Source organism: Rhinoderma darwinii, chromosome 1 (assembly GCF_050947455.1).
Source record: "Rhinoderma darwinii isolate aRhiDar2 chromosome 1, aRhiDar2.hap1, whole genome shotgun sequence".
In the NCBI taxonomy this organism is placed as follows: Eukaryota; Metazoa; Chordata; class Amphibia; order Anura; family Rhinodermatidae; genus Rhinoderma; species Rhinoderma darwinii.
Window position 1 is genome coordinate 372,631,801 of NC_134687.1, and position 14,059 is coordinate 372,645,859.

At 41.5% G+C, this 14,059-nt stretch overlaps 1 protein-coding gene across 1 annotated transcript in view; it reads right to left on the reverse strand.

Annotated features, from left to right (window-relative positions):
* Positions 1-14,059, reverse strand: part of PTAR1 (protein prenyltransferase alpha subunit repeat containing 1) — a 61,754-nt gene that overhangs the window by 38,079 nt on the left and 9,616 nt on the right. Inside the window, exon 5 of the mRNA XM_075827959.1 lies at positions 10,428-10,641. Coding sequence (XP_075684074.1) covers positions 10,428-10,641 — 214 coding nt within the window. The remainder of the gene's footprint in view (positions 1-10,427; positions 10,642-14,059) is intronic.

A 14,059-nucleotide genomic window follows, 5' to 3' on the forward strand; every position in this document is an offset into this window, starting at 1 on the left:
TTCTTGGGACGTAATTGGAGCAGTTTTTCATTGACTCCAATGAAAACCAGCTCCAATTACGTCCGTAAAAGACGCTGCGAAAAACGAATTATGGTTATCCGACTTGTGGATGTATTTTGTTGTAACCAGTTTAACCCCTTCAAGACCAAGCTCATTTTGGCCTTCAGGACCAGCCCTATTTTTTCACATCTGACATGTGTCACTTTATGTGGTAATAACTCTGGAATGCTTATACCTATCCAAGCGATTCAGAGATTGTTTTCTCGTGACATATTGTACTTTATGTTAGTGAAAAAAATTAGTCGATAAATTTAGTATTTGTGAAAAACTCCAAAATTTGGGAGAAAATTTGCAAAAATTATGATTTTTCGAAATGTAAATGTATCTGCTTGTAAAACAGATGGTAATACCACCCAAAATAGTTACTATTTAACATTTCCCATATGTCTACTTTATGTTTGCATTGTTTTTTGAACGTCTTTTTTTTCTAGGACGTTACAAGGCTTAGAACTTTAGCAGCGATTTCTCATATTTTCAAGAATACTTCAAAAGGCTTTTTTTTCAGGGACCAGTTCAATTCTGAAGTGACTTTGAGGGGCCCATATATTTGAAAACCTTAAAAAAAAACACCTTATTTTAAAAACGATACCCCTCGAAGTATTTAAAACAGCATTCAGAAAGTGTTTTAACCTTTCAGGCGTTTCACAGGAATTGACGCAATGTAAAGGTGAAATTTACAAAAAATGTTTTGCTGAAATTCATTTGTAATACATTTTTTTCTGTAACACAGAAAGTTTTACCAGAGAAAACGCAACTCAATATTTATTGCCCAGAGTCTACAGTTTTTAGAAATATCCCACATGTGGCCCTAGTGTGGTAATGCACTGAAACATCGACCTCAGAAGCAAAGGAGCACCTTGAGGATTTTGGGGCCTCCTTTTTATTAGAATATGTTTTAGGTACCATGTCAGGTTTAAAGAGGTCTTGTGGTGCCAAAACAGTGGAAACCCCCCAAAAGTGACCCCATTTTCGAAACTACACCCCTCAAGAAATGTATCTGGAGCTATAGTTAGCATTTTGAAGCCACAGTTTTTTTGCTAAATTTATTTGAATTATTCTGTAAAAATGAAAATAAATTTTTTTCCTGAAAAAACATAGAATTTTCTAATTTTTACAAGGAATAAAGGAGAAAAAGCATCCCAACATTTATAAAGAAATTTCCCCTGATTACGGCAATACCCCATATGTGGTAATAAACTGCTGTATAGACACACGGCAGGGCTCAGAAGGGAAGGAGCACCATTTGGATTTTGGAGCGCAGATTTTGCTGGAATGGTTTTCAGTGCCATGTCGCGTTTGCAACGGACTGGAGGGACCAAAACAGTTGAAACCCCCCAAAAGTGATCCCATTTTGGAAACTACACCCCTCAAGGAATTTATCGAGGGGTATAGTGAGCATTTTGACCCCACAGATTGTTGCTGAATTTAGTGTAATTAGGTCATGGAAATGAAAATAGACGTTTTTTTTCAAGTAAAATTAAAGGGAAGGTGGTCACGAAAAATATTTTTTTTTATATGTTTTTGCTTTTAGTATGTTATTAAAATACATTTCATTTATTTGTGTTTTTGTGTTGTACTTTTTTCTCTTTCTTCTAACTTTTACTTCTCTAAGGGGGCTGCCATTATTTTTTTCATCTCTGTATGTGTCGATTAACGACACATACAGAGATGGAATACGGCACATACATCACCATAGTGAATGCGAACGGGAGCCGTTCCATTCAATATAGCGTACGCCGTCTGTGTGGGAACGGCGCATGCGCCGCTCCCACATAGTCCAAAAGGAAGGTCTTCGGCCGGAAGCCGCGGCCGGACAGTAAGATGACTACTTCCGGTCGCGGCTTCCGTCCATATGTTCAGAAGCAAGGACTAGGAGCGGAGGGAGCAGACGGAGCGGAGGGAGCAGAGGCAGCAGCGGCCGCAGGAGCAGTCAAGTTATGTTTGTGTATGTTCGTGTTATACTGTGTGATTACCACTATATCTAATCCTCCTACACTGTGAATTCGCTCAAAACATGGCGGCACACAGTGTAGGAGGTTTGAACATTCAACCCCCTCCTTTCTCCTGGCACTAGCCAGGATAAAGGAGGGGGGATTGTTTGAGGACGCTAGAGCGAGTGTGTCTTCTCCAATTTTGCAGCATAAAGCAATGAGGTTGCTTTACCACATGCCAATGCTGCAATTTTGGGAATTGCTCCCTCTAGTGACCAGCACATGGAAAGGTTATAAATTAGAATCTAATTTATAATATTTCCTGACTTGCGGAAAAATAAAAAAAATTAGAACAATGTGTAACAGTGTAACAGTTTAACAAAAAAAATATATATTTTTTTTCTAGCAACACATTCCCTTTAAGTTTTACCTCAGATTATTCCATATTCACAATAGATAAAGGAGAAAAAGCACCCAAACATTTGTAAAGCAAACTCTCCTGAGCACGGAATACCCCATATGTGGTCAGAAACTGCTGTTTGAACCTACAGCAGGGCTTAGAAGGGAAGGAGCACCATTTGGCTTTTGGAGCTCAAATTTAGCTGGAATTGTTTGCTGAGGCCATGTCGCATTTGCAAAGCCATTGAGGGGCCAAACCAGTGGAAACCCCTAAAAAATGACCCCATTTGGGAAACTACACCCCTCAAGAAATTTATCTAGGGGTATAGTGAGCATTTTGACCCTAGAATTTTTTTGCATAAATTATTGGAATTAGGCCGTGAAAATGAAAATCTACATTTTTTTAGATAAAATATAGGTTTTGAACATTTTTTTTAAATTTCCATAGGGACTAAAAGGAGAAAAAGCACCCCAATATTTGTAAAGAAAAATCTTCTGAGTATAGTTAAACCCCATATGCAGTAATTTACTGATGTTTGGACACACGGCAGGGCCCAAAAGGGAAGGAGCGTCATTTGGCTTTTGAAGCTCCAATTTATCTGGAATGGTGTGCACAGGCCATGTCACATTTGCAAAGCCCCTTAGCCCCAGTGGAAACTCCCCGAAAGCAACCATATTTTGGAAAGTTTACCCTCAAGGAATGTGTAGTTACCTTATATGTGTACATTACCGAGTGCTTGGACATTTTTCAGGGCCTCGAGTGGACTGTGTGCATTTTGGCTTTAAGCTTGCATTTTAACAATATATTACTTTGCTTTTTTGAAATAAAGAAACTTTCTAATATACTTAATTTTTAAAACCTGCATGGATTGCAGGTTTTCATTCCCCATTGCATAGACCCGGCCATTCTTGCTGCCACGCTTCGACACAGACTTTAGGAGTTCCTCTCCTCTCTGTTTGTCGATGACACATATAAAAAGGGCTGGCTGCCTGGCTCAATTCATCAGCTAAGCCTCAAGGGGGAAGGGGCTGGATAGCTGATGAATTGAGCCAGGCAGCCAGACCCTTCATCCGCATTATCAACACACAGAGAGTAGGGAGATGCTCCTTCTCCCGCTGATTGTGTTGACGCGTCACAGCAAGAATCGCAGCTCCACACTTCTGGGTCCACACAATGTGGACTAAAACCTGCAATGTCATGCAGGTTTTAAAAATAGAGTATATAATGAAGTTTCTTTATTTCACAAAAGCAAAATGCTAAATACTTTTTCCTTTCATCGGACAACCCCTTTAGGTACATTTCTATTTTTGGGTATACTTTGGCCATGGTTCATTTATGAAGATGGGTTTTTGACAAGAATGGCAAGAACAAAAATATCCAAGAAAATTTGGGCACACTAAAGATAAACTAAATTATATTCTTGAATGTCTTAAATGGGACAAATTAATAAAGAGTTTAAAAACGTGGCTCTGTGTGGAAAATTTTAAAGCAGTCAATGAGAAACAAGGCTGGGAGAGATGGGCAATCTGGGCAATAATAACGGGTATCACACGTCATTCCTTTCTTGGTACATACACGACATCTTCTCTGGGGGTACTTTCTTGATTCAGTTGAGGGAATTACAGCAATAAAATGTCGCTCAGTGAGTCTTTTGATAGATTCAGATTCTAATGGATGGGAGGGGCCAACATTTGCCAAAACAAGATCTTCAATGACAATTTACTGGTAATCAAAAAAAGTATTTGAATCTCCTGCCTTTTTGTATAACACAAACGAGTTGTATGTGGCAACCTGAAATAGGTAAATAACTAATTTTATGTACCAGGTATGTGATTTTCTTGATACCTGGTATGGCTGTAGAACCCGATCATCAAGGTCTACTCCCCCCATGTATTTGTTGTAATCAATGATTGACACAGGTTTTTGCTTTTGGGAAATAGAACCTCGTTCTACAACATCCATTGTTGCATCAGTGTGGATCGAGCGGAGGATAAAAATATCCTTTTTGTCTTTGTATTTTAGGGCAAGCAGCTCTCCGCTGCGCACACCGCCTGACTGCCCCTTGTTGTACTTTTCATTCACCAATGATTGTGGAAACCCCTGGCGGTTTTTACGAATGGTCCCACAAGCCCGTGTTATGTTCGACCAAACTTTTAAAAAGGGATATGCTTGTGTAGTAGTTGTCCACATACAGGTTATGGCCCTTTTCTAGAAATGGGGTAATAAGCTACCAAACAATTTTTACACTTGTCCCTAGATAGAGGGGGGCATCCTGGTGGGTTTAGTTAGCTATCTTTTCCCTCAATAATGCGAAAAGCTGATGTGTACCCTGTTGCACTCTCGCACATTTTATCGAGCTTTATTCCAAACCTTGCTCTTTTAGAAGGAATAAATTGTTTGAAGTGCAGTCTCCCTTTGAATTTTACTAGGGACTCATCAATGGAAAGTTTTGTGTGGAGGTGTAAAGTAATAAAAATGTGTCTGACAACGCTTTGATGATGGGCCTGATTTTGTAGAGTCGGTCATAATCTGGGGCACTTCTAGGGAGGCACTGACGGTTATCGTTGAAATGCGCATTTCATAACAGGCTCTAGGAAGAATGGCAGAAAAGGCAGGGGTGGTTAGAACGGGATTGGTGGACCAGTATGATCGAATGCTCGGTTTTTTAACAAGCCCCATGGCAAATGTGAGGCCTATAAATTTCTTAATTTCATCAATATCTGTTGGCCTCCATGAATTTTGCCTGGCATAATAGGAACGGGGATGCTGAGAGATGAATTGGGAAGCATAGAAATTAGTTTGGAAAACAATATGTTCCAGCAAATCATTTGTTAGAAAGAAGTAAAAAAATAAATAAATTGGTCCAAAACCTTCCACCTCCACATTTGTACCTGGGGTGGCATTAAAGTCAGGCATGAATGGCGTACCAGAATTTGAAGCCTCCCATATCATAAATGATACATCCAGTGGCAAACTCTCTAGTAGGTTGGCATGCGCCTCTTCACTAAAACGAGGCATGTCGCTTGTACTGGGCATCGTGCCCTGATTTGGAGAAGTTTCTCCAACAGCCCTCTCTACCTGTCCTGTACTGGTCCTTGTAATTTTTGAGGATGAACCAGCATGACTGCTAGACTCAGAGCTGTCACTTTCGCTAAGCGCAAAACCCTCAAAATAGTCATCGCCATCCTGTGCAGAAAAAAATTGACGGCCAATTTTATTATGTTTATATTTTTATACGTAAAGGTATATATAAACGTAAATGGTATGAAATTAGTTAATTTAATTAGAACAAATTAATTGCCACAACAAATTAATTGACTGGCACAGCCCTTCCTATCATATTGATTACTAATATAACTTATACTACCCTAACCATCACCCTAAATTATTACTAACTATACCCTAATAATTATTATTACTAACTACCCGAATACTAAAACCTAGCACTATACCCTAACCCTATATCCTACCTAACAAGGCAGATTAATGGGATTGGGGGAATTTGTTATATGGTGTTTTTTTTTACTGTCTTAGGGCTGATTCAGATGACCGTGAATTGCGTCCGTGCAGGTCGCGTGGTTTTCACGCGGCACGCATGGACCAATAGAAGTCTATGGGCCAGTACAGACAGTCCGTGCTTTTTGCGCAGCGTTTGTCCGCTGCGTAAAAAGCGCGGCACGTTCAATATCTCCGCGGATTTCGCTCATCACGCACCCATTGAAGTCAATGGGTGCGTGAAAACCACGGTCGCACGGAAGCACTTCCGTGCGAACTGCCTGTTTCGCGCAACAGCTGTCAAAAGGATGAATGTAAACAGAAAACCACCACGTGCTTTTCTGTTTACAAACATCCAAATGGCGTGTCATAATGATGGCGGCTGCGCGAAAAGCACGCAGCCACGCATCATATGATGCTGCCTCACGGAGCAGGTAAGTGGCTTTTGCGCAGGCAAAACGCTGCGTGTTTTGCGTGCACAAAAACGCCACGGTTGTCTGAATCAGCCCTTATACTGTGATATTCAGATCTGACACTGTCTCTCCTCTGTTTGCTCTCTGACAGAGCAGCAGGGGAGAGACAGCGTTTATATATACTTGGTCCCAGGGAAAGTTTGTTGCTACAACAAACTTTCCCTGCGATGGCCATGATTTGTTACCATGACCAGGACCTGAACCAATCAGGTCCTGATCATGTCTCCAGGACCAGAGGCACCGTCTCTCCTCTGTTTGCTCTCTGATAGAACAGCAGAGGGGAGACAGTGTAGGTTACGTGGGGAAAGTTTGTTGCTACAACAAACTTTCCCTGCGATGGCCATGATTGGTTATAATCACCATCACATGAACGGGACCTGAATAAATCGGGTCCCGATCATGTCTCTGTGACCAGAGGCAGGTGACCGCAGCGCGATCCGGGTGTCAGCACTACTCCGAGATAACCGGATCCCGCTTTTAACACCCACCGTGAATTCACGTTGGCGCTGCACAGAGCCCAGCAAGTGCCGACGTGAATTTACTATGGGCGGTCGGGAAGCGGTTAAAGAAGGCCTCCAAGAGAAATACAACTGTTACATCATACCTCGAGAACGGGGGTCCCCGAACAGGAATCAGTGGAGAGGTGATTGGTAGTCCAGAGACAAATGAGTGAATAGACGTTACAGAAACAGCGTAGCTCAGCGAGTTGGCTGTTTCTAGAATTCCAACCCCCAGTCTTAAGATAGGTGCGGGCCCCAGAGGCCATCTTTTAGACAATTATGGCATATCCTGAAACAGATTTTGGCCTTCAAGAAGCGATTTTTTTTGCATTACCACATTCCAAGTGCCAACTTTTTATTTTTCCCATCTACTTAGCTGTATGAGGGCTTCTTTTTTACAGGATGAGTTGTATTTTTTAATGGCACTATTTTGGGATACATATAACTCATAGAATAACTTTTATTAACCATTATATAGGACCTGTCGTGTCCCCAGAAACGTTACGCTTCTACCATACCTGCACTGCTCTCACTCCCCCGATTCAAGTGCCGTTTATTTAGTGTCTGTAGGCGTCTCTGTTCCTCTGCAATCCGCCTCCGTTCCCCCTGCATTCAGTCCGACCAAGTCAACTGCTGATATTCTAATTTATCAATAAATTGACAAAGGGGCGGTCTTTACCATCCAACGTCAACTAGGCGTGAGCCTAAGCCACTCTGTCAATTTATTCATAAATTAGCATATCAGCAGCCAACGCGAACTCTGAATGCAGGGGGAACGGAGTCACCGACAAACATGAAATACATTTCACTGGAATCGGAGAGAAGGAAGCAATGCAGGTATGGCAGCAGAATAACATTTCTGGGGACACGGCCGTTTTTTTTTTTTTTAAAGTTTCTGGAAGGCATTAGGTTGTACGACGAATAACACCGGCGCACGACAAACACGATTTGCTTACAAGGTGGTCTGTGGTTTCTGGCATGGTTCCTATCATATTGACAGAAATAAATAGAGCTAAAATTTCAGTTGACTATTGCGTAAGGAGGTATTTTGCCTCTCCGCTGATGGGAGATGCCTGGAGAATGGAGGATCCTTTGTTCCTGCAGGAGATAAGCCACCGCCAGAGGGGTCTGACAGTGGCTTATTCCCCTCTCCCCATTGTTTATGGCAGATTTGAAACAGCTTAACAGTGACATTATGCTGTGTAAGGCTGGGTTCACACGACCATGTTACGTCCGTAATGTACGGAATGTATTTCGGCCGGAAGACCCGGACCGAACACAGTGCAGGGAGCCGGGCTCCTAGCATCATAGTGATGTACGACGCTAGGAGTCCCTGTCTCGCTGCAGGACAACTGTCCCGTACTGTAATCATGATTACAGTACGGGACAGTAGTTTCACGCAGAGGCAGGGACTCCTAGCGTCGTACATCACTATGATGCTAGGAGCCCGGCTCCCTGCACTGTGTTCGGTCCGGGTCTTCCGGCCGAAATACGTTCCGTACATTACGGACGTAACATGGTCGTGTGAACCCAGCCTAAGGGCTTCCAGGACAATCACTGTCCTGACATTGTTCAATAGGACATTATCACCAACAGAACTTGAGAAAGTCGATTCTATGAGGTAATAACTGGTCTATTTGTGATTATGTTAGTGAGGACATGGCGGCATGTAACAGGGCCATGGAGGTGGACGAAAGGCATGAAAATAGTGGAGGTATCCCCTAATGGCACAAATGGTCCCACAATGATAGAGAATGTAATTACATTTTGAAATAGAAATCAACAAAAACTGGGAAATTAGGTGAACTCACGCCGTGAAGACAAAATACAAGCTTTAACCCCTTAATGACCAGCCTATTTTAGACATTAATGACCAAGCCATTTTTTACGTTTTTCCATCGTCGCATTCCAAGAGCTATAACCTTTTTATTTTTGAGTCGACATAGCTGTATAAGGTCTTGTTTTTTGCGGGACAAGTTGTACTTTTTAATAGCACCATTTTGGGGGACATATTTATTGATTAACTTTTATTAACTTTTTTTGGGGGGGGGGATGGAAAAAAACCTGAAATTGCGCCACTCTTTTTTGCGTCTTAAATCAACGGAGTTTACCGTGTGATATAAATAACACAATAACTTTATTCAGCGGGTTGTTACGATCGCAACGATGCCACATTTGTATACATTTTGTATGTTTTCCACTTTTACACAGTAAAAACGCTTTTTTTTCAAAATTATTTGTTTTTGTGTCTCCATATTTGAAGAGCCGTAACGTTTTTATTTTTTCGCCGATGCGGTTGTATGAGGGCTTTTTTTTTGCGGGAAGACTTGTAGTTTTTATTGGTACCATTTTTGAGTAGATGCGACTTTTTGATCACTTTTTATCACAAGTCAGGATTCACAGAAAACAGCAATTTTTCCATAGTTTTTTATTCAATTTTTTACGCCGTTCACCGTGCGGGTTAAATAATGTAATCGGTTTATAGTCGGGGTCGTTACAGACGCAGCGATGCCAAATATGTGTAACTTTTTTACTTTATTTTGTTTTTTTAATAGTAAAGCATTTTGTAAGGGGAAAAGATGGGTTTTTCATTTTTTTTCACATTTTTTTTTTAAATTAACTTTCTGAAACTTTTTTTTAACTTTTCTACTAGTCCCATTAGGGGACTTTAATATGCGATTCTCCGATCGCTATTGTAATACACTGCAATACTTTTGTATTGCAGTGTATTACTGCCTGTCCGTTTAAAACGGACAGGCATCTGCTAGGTCATGATCTAGCAGGCATTCGCTCCAGGCAGACCTGGGGGCCTTTATTAGGCCCCCGGCTGCCATTGCAGAGACAGACACTCGGCGATCTTATCGCCGGGTGTCAGTGGGATGAGAGGGAGCTCCCTCCCTCTCTCCAAAACCACTTAGATGCGGTGCACGCTATTGCGCACCGCATCTGAAGGGTTAAACGGGTGAGATCGATACTAATATCGATCTCACCCGGCAGAGCAGGGACGCCCCCAGCTGCCTCTGGCAGCTGAGAGTAGGGAGATTTGACGCTCCCTGCTCTGTTTACTTTATCCTGATGCAGTGCCGTAAAAAGGCTTATGCATCATGATAAAGCCCGTTAGTGGCCGCCGTTAAAAGGCGTATTGGCGGTCACTAACGGGTTAAAAGAGAGTAGTCCTATTGTGACAGGCCCTTTTTCTCAAGCTCTACTAGGGCATATGGACATCATAGAGTAGGAAAGTCCCCCGCTCTGGAGCTCAAAGCTTCGCCATTTCATTTAACACTGCAGGGAATATATTGCGGCTTCCTGCAGCCTCCCTTTGCAAGAACATTCGATTGCCGAGGGTTTCAGCAGCCGAACCCGCACTAATTAGCTGATGGGGCAGCATTGATTGATACATAAAACCGGAAAAACTCCTTAAGAGAAGGTGAGATTTGAGGCTTGAGATTTATGAAAGCTAGAGCTTTCGTACAGACATCAATGCAAACATCTTTTGTTCACAAAATACGTGGTATATTAAATTTACTAGCATGCATGTCCAAAGCTTTACTTTTCACTTTCCAAATACCTTGACATTTAGTTTCCCCAGGTGCTGTAGAACCCAAATACGATGGGACCAGGAATTGTAGTTGCTTGGGTATCTTCCTGCTGCTTCACAACAGACATTCATCTCTTCATGCACAATACCCTGGAGCTGCTCTGTGAGCGACTGACAACTTGCTTCCTTATTCACAACTGAGGGAGAAATGTGATCCTGCAGAAGATGCTGCAATATCCATCTCCTGTCGGTGAAAAAATTAAGTGGAGTTATTACTATTGCAAAAATACCAAAAACATTAAATACAGTTCATTAAAAAAAGAGATTTTCAGTTATCCCTAAGTATGTCATTCCAAAACAATTTTCAAGACCTTATGAAGAATAAGAGGGCTTTCCTATTAAATATTTAAAAAATATGCCCCCCCCCCCCAATGTAAACAATGCAGTAGTATTGACACCCTCTCTCTCACTCAGTGCAATGTACAGGGGGAGGGGGGGCACACGTGCATTGCATAGAGGTTGTATCTGCTGCAGCTGTGTCGTATACTGTCAGGGAGGGAGGGGTGTACCTTTCTAGACAAAAAAAGTGCACAGTTTAACGGAAAAGGGGCATGGCTTAAAACGCGCCAAAGTCCTGCCACAAAATTTTATTGAAATATAAGCCAAATCAAAAAGGGGAGAAAAGTGTCTAACAAGTCTAGCTAGATACACTAAATTTATCATAAAGCATTTACCACGGTGATAAATTTGGCGATTCGTCTGACTGCCTGGTTTAAGGGTCCTTTAACCCTTTCCCGCTTTGGCCACTTTTGACCTTCCTGACAGTGCCTCATTTTTCAAATCACTTTATGTGGTAATAACTTTGGAATGCTTTCACCTATCCAAGCGATTCGGAGATTGTTTTCTCATGACACATTGGACTTTGTTGCTGGCAAAATTTGCTTGATACATTCAGTATTTAATTGTGAAAACACAAAAATGTAGCGAAAAATTGCAAAAATTTGCATTTTTCTAAATTTAAAAGTATCTGCTTGTAAGACAGGCAGTTATACCACACAAAATTGTTACTAATTAACATCCCCCATATGTCTACTTTAGATCGGCATCGTTTTTTGAATATCGTTTTATTTTTTTAGGACGTTATAAGGCTTAGAACTTCAACTGCATTTTCAAGAAAATTTCAAAAGGCTATTTTTACAGGGGGCAGTTCAGTTGTGAAGTGGCTTTGAGGGCTTTATACATTAGAAACCCCGAATAAGTCACCCCATTTTAAAAACTTCACCCCTCAAATTATTCAAAACAGCATTTAGAACGTTTCTTAACCCTTTAGACGTTTCACAGGAATTAAGGCAAAGGAGAGGTGAAATTTACAAATTTCCTTTTTTTTCAGAAATTCATTTTTAATCCATTTTTTTTGTAACACAGAAGGTTTTACCAGAGAAATGCAACTCAATATTTATTGGCCAGAGTCTGCAGTTTTTAGAAATATCCCACATGTGGCCCTAGTGCGCTAATGGACTGAAGCACCGGCCTCAGAAGCAAAGGAGTACCTAGTGAGTCTTGGGGCTTCCTTTTTATTAGAATATATTTTAGGCACCATGTCAGGTTTGAAGGGCTCTTGCGGTGCCAAAACAGTGGAAATCCCCCAAAAGTGACCCCATTTGGGAAACTAGACCCCTGAAGGAAATTATCTAGGGGTATAGTGAGCATTTTGACCCCACAGGTTTTTTGCAGAAATTATTGGAAGTAGGCCGTGAAAATTAAAATCTACATTCTTTCAAAGAAAATGTAGGTTTAGCTATTTTTTTCTCATTTCCACAAGGACTAAAAGGAGAAAAAGCACCGCAACATTTGTAAAGCAATTTCCCCCAATTAAAAGAACAAACCCAAATGTAGTCCTAAATGGCTGTTTGGACACACGGCAGGGCTTAGAAGGGAAAGAGCGCCATTTAGCTTTTGGAGCTCAACTTTAGCAGGAATGGTTTGCGGAGGCCATGTTACATTTGCAAAGCCCCTGAGGGACCAAAACAGTGGAAACCTCCCACAAGTGACCCCATTTTGGAAACTACACCCCTTGAGGAATTCATCTACGGGTGTAGTGAGCATTTTGACCCCACAGGGGTTATAGATTTTATTAAGATTGGGCAGTGAAAATAAAAGAAATCCTTTTTCTTCAATAAGACGTAGCTTTAGCTCAAAAAGAAAAAAAGAATCACAACGTTTGTAAAGCAATTTCTCCTGAGTACGGCAATACCCGATATGTGGTCATAAACTGCTGTTTGGGCACACAGTAGGGCTCAGAAGGGAAGGAGTGCCATTTGGCTTTTGGAGTGCAGATTTTGCTGGATTGGTTTCTGGTTGCGATGTCACATATGCAAAGCCTCTGTGGGACTAAAATAGTGGAAACCCCCCACAAGTGACCCCATTTTGGAAACTACACCCCTCAAGGTATTCACCTAGGGGTGTATTGAGCATTTTAACCCCGCAGGTGTTTTGCAGAAATTAGTGTGCACTCGATGTTGCAGAGTGAAAATTTTATTTTTTGCATAGATATGCCAATATGTGGTGCCCAGCTTGTGCCACCATAACAAGACAGCTCTTTAATTATTATGCTGTGTTTCCCGGTTTTAGAAACACCCTACGTCACCTTAATCTTTTGCCTGGAATATCGACAGGGCTCAGGAACGAGAGAGTACCATGTGAAATTGAGGCCTAATTTGGCAACTTACACAGTATTGGTTCATAATTGCAGAGGCTCTGATGTGAAATAATAAAAGAAACTGCTGAGAAGTGACCCCATTTTGGAAACCACACCCCTCAAGGCATTTATTAAGGGGTGTAGTGAGCATTTTCACCCCACAGGTCTTTTCCATAAATGATTGCGCTGCGGATGGTGCAAAGTAAAAGTTTAAGTTTTTCCCTAGATGTGACAATTCAGTGGGAAATATTTTGTGCCCAGCTTGTGCCACACACTCCAAAAATTGTTAAAAGGGTTCTTCCAGGTATGGCGATGCCATATATGTGGAAGTAAACTACTGTTTGGGCACGCTGTAGGGCTCAGAAGGGAAGGAGCGCCATTTTGCTTTTGAAGCGTGGATTTTGCTTGGTAGTAGTTTTGTTTGGAGTTTTACTGGTGTTTCAGTTTATAATGTGGGGCATATGTAAGCTGGGCACAGTACATAAGGGGCATAGTCAGGTGGTATAATAACGGGGTAAACCATAAAATAATCCATAGATGTGTGTTACGCAGTGAAGAAATACTTTCTGCACAGGCCGGTGTCGCACTGATAAATGGTGTCTTTACTTATCCCCCTTTTGGTCCACACTCCCCAGCAAAATTCTTCAAACTGCAAAGGTGCGAAGTGTTGTCCTGGTATAATACGGGCACCCTCGCTTCCATGTTTTGGGCCCTCCCCTTCCTGGTTCCCTAATTTTAGTGCCTTGATAATTCTGATCTGCACAACTGCATATTTTTCTTTCCTGACTTATTGGAGCCTTAACTAATTTTATTTTTTCATAGACGTAGTGGTATGAGGGCTGTTTGTTTGCAGGACGAGCTGTAGTTATTATTGGTACCATTTTGGGGTACATGCGACTTTTTGATCACTTTTTATCCTATTTTTTGAGAGGCAAGGTGATCAAAAATCAGCAATTCTGGCCTA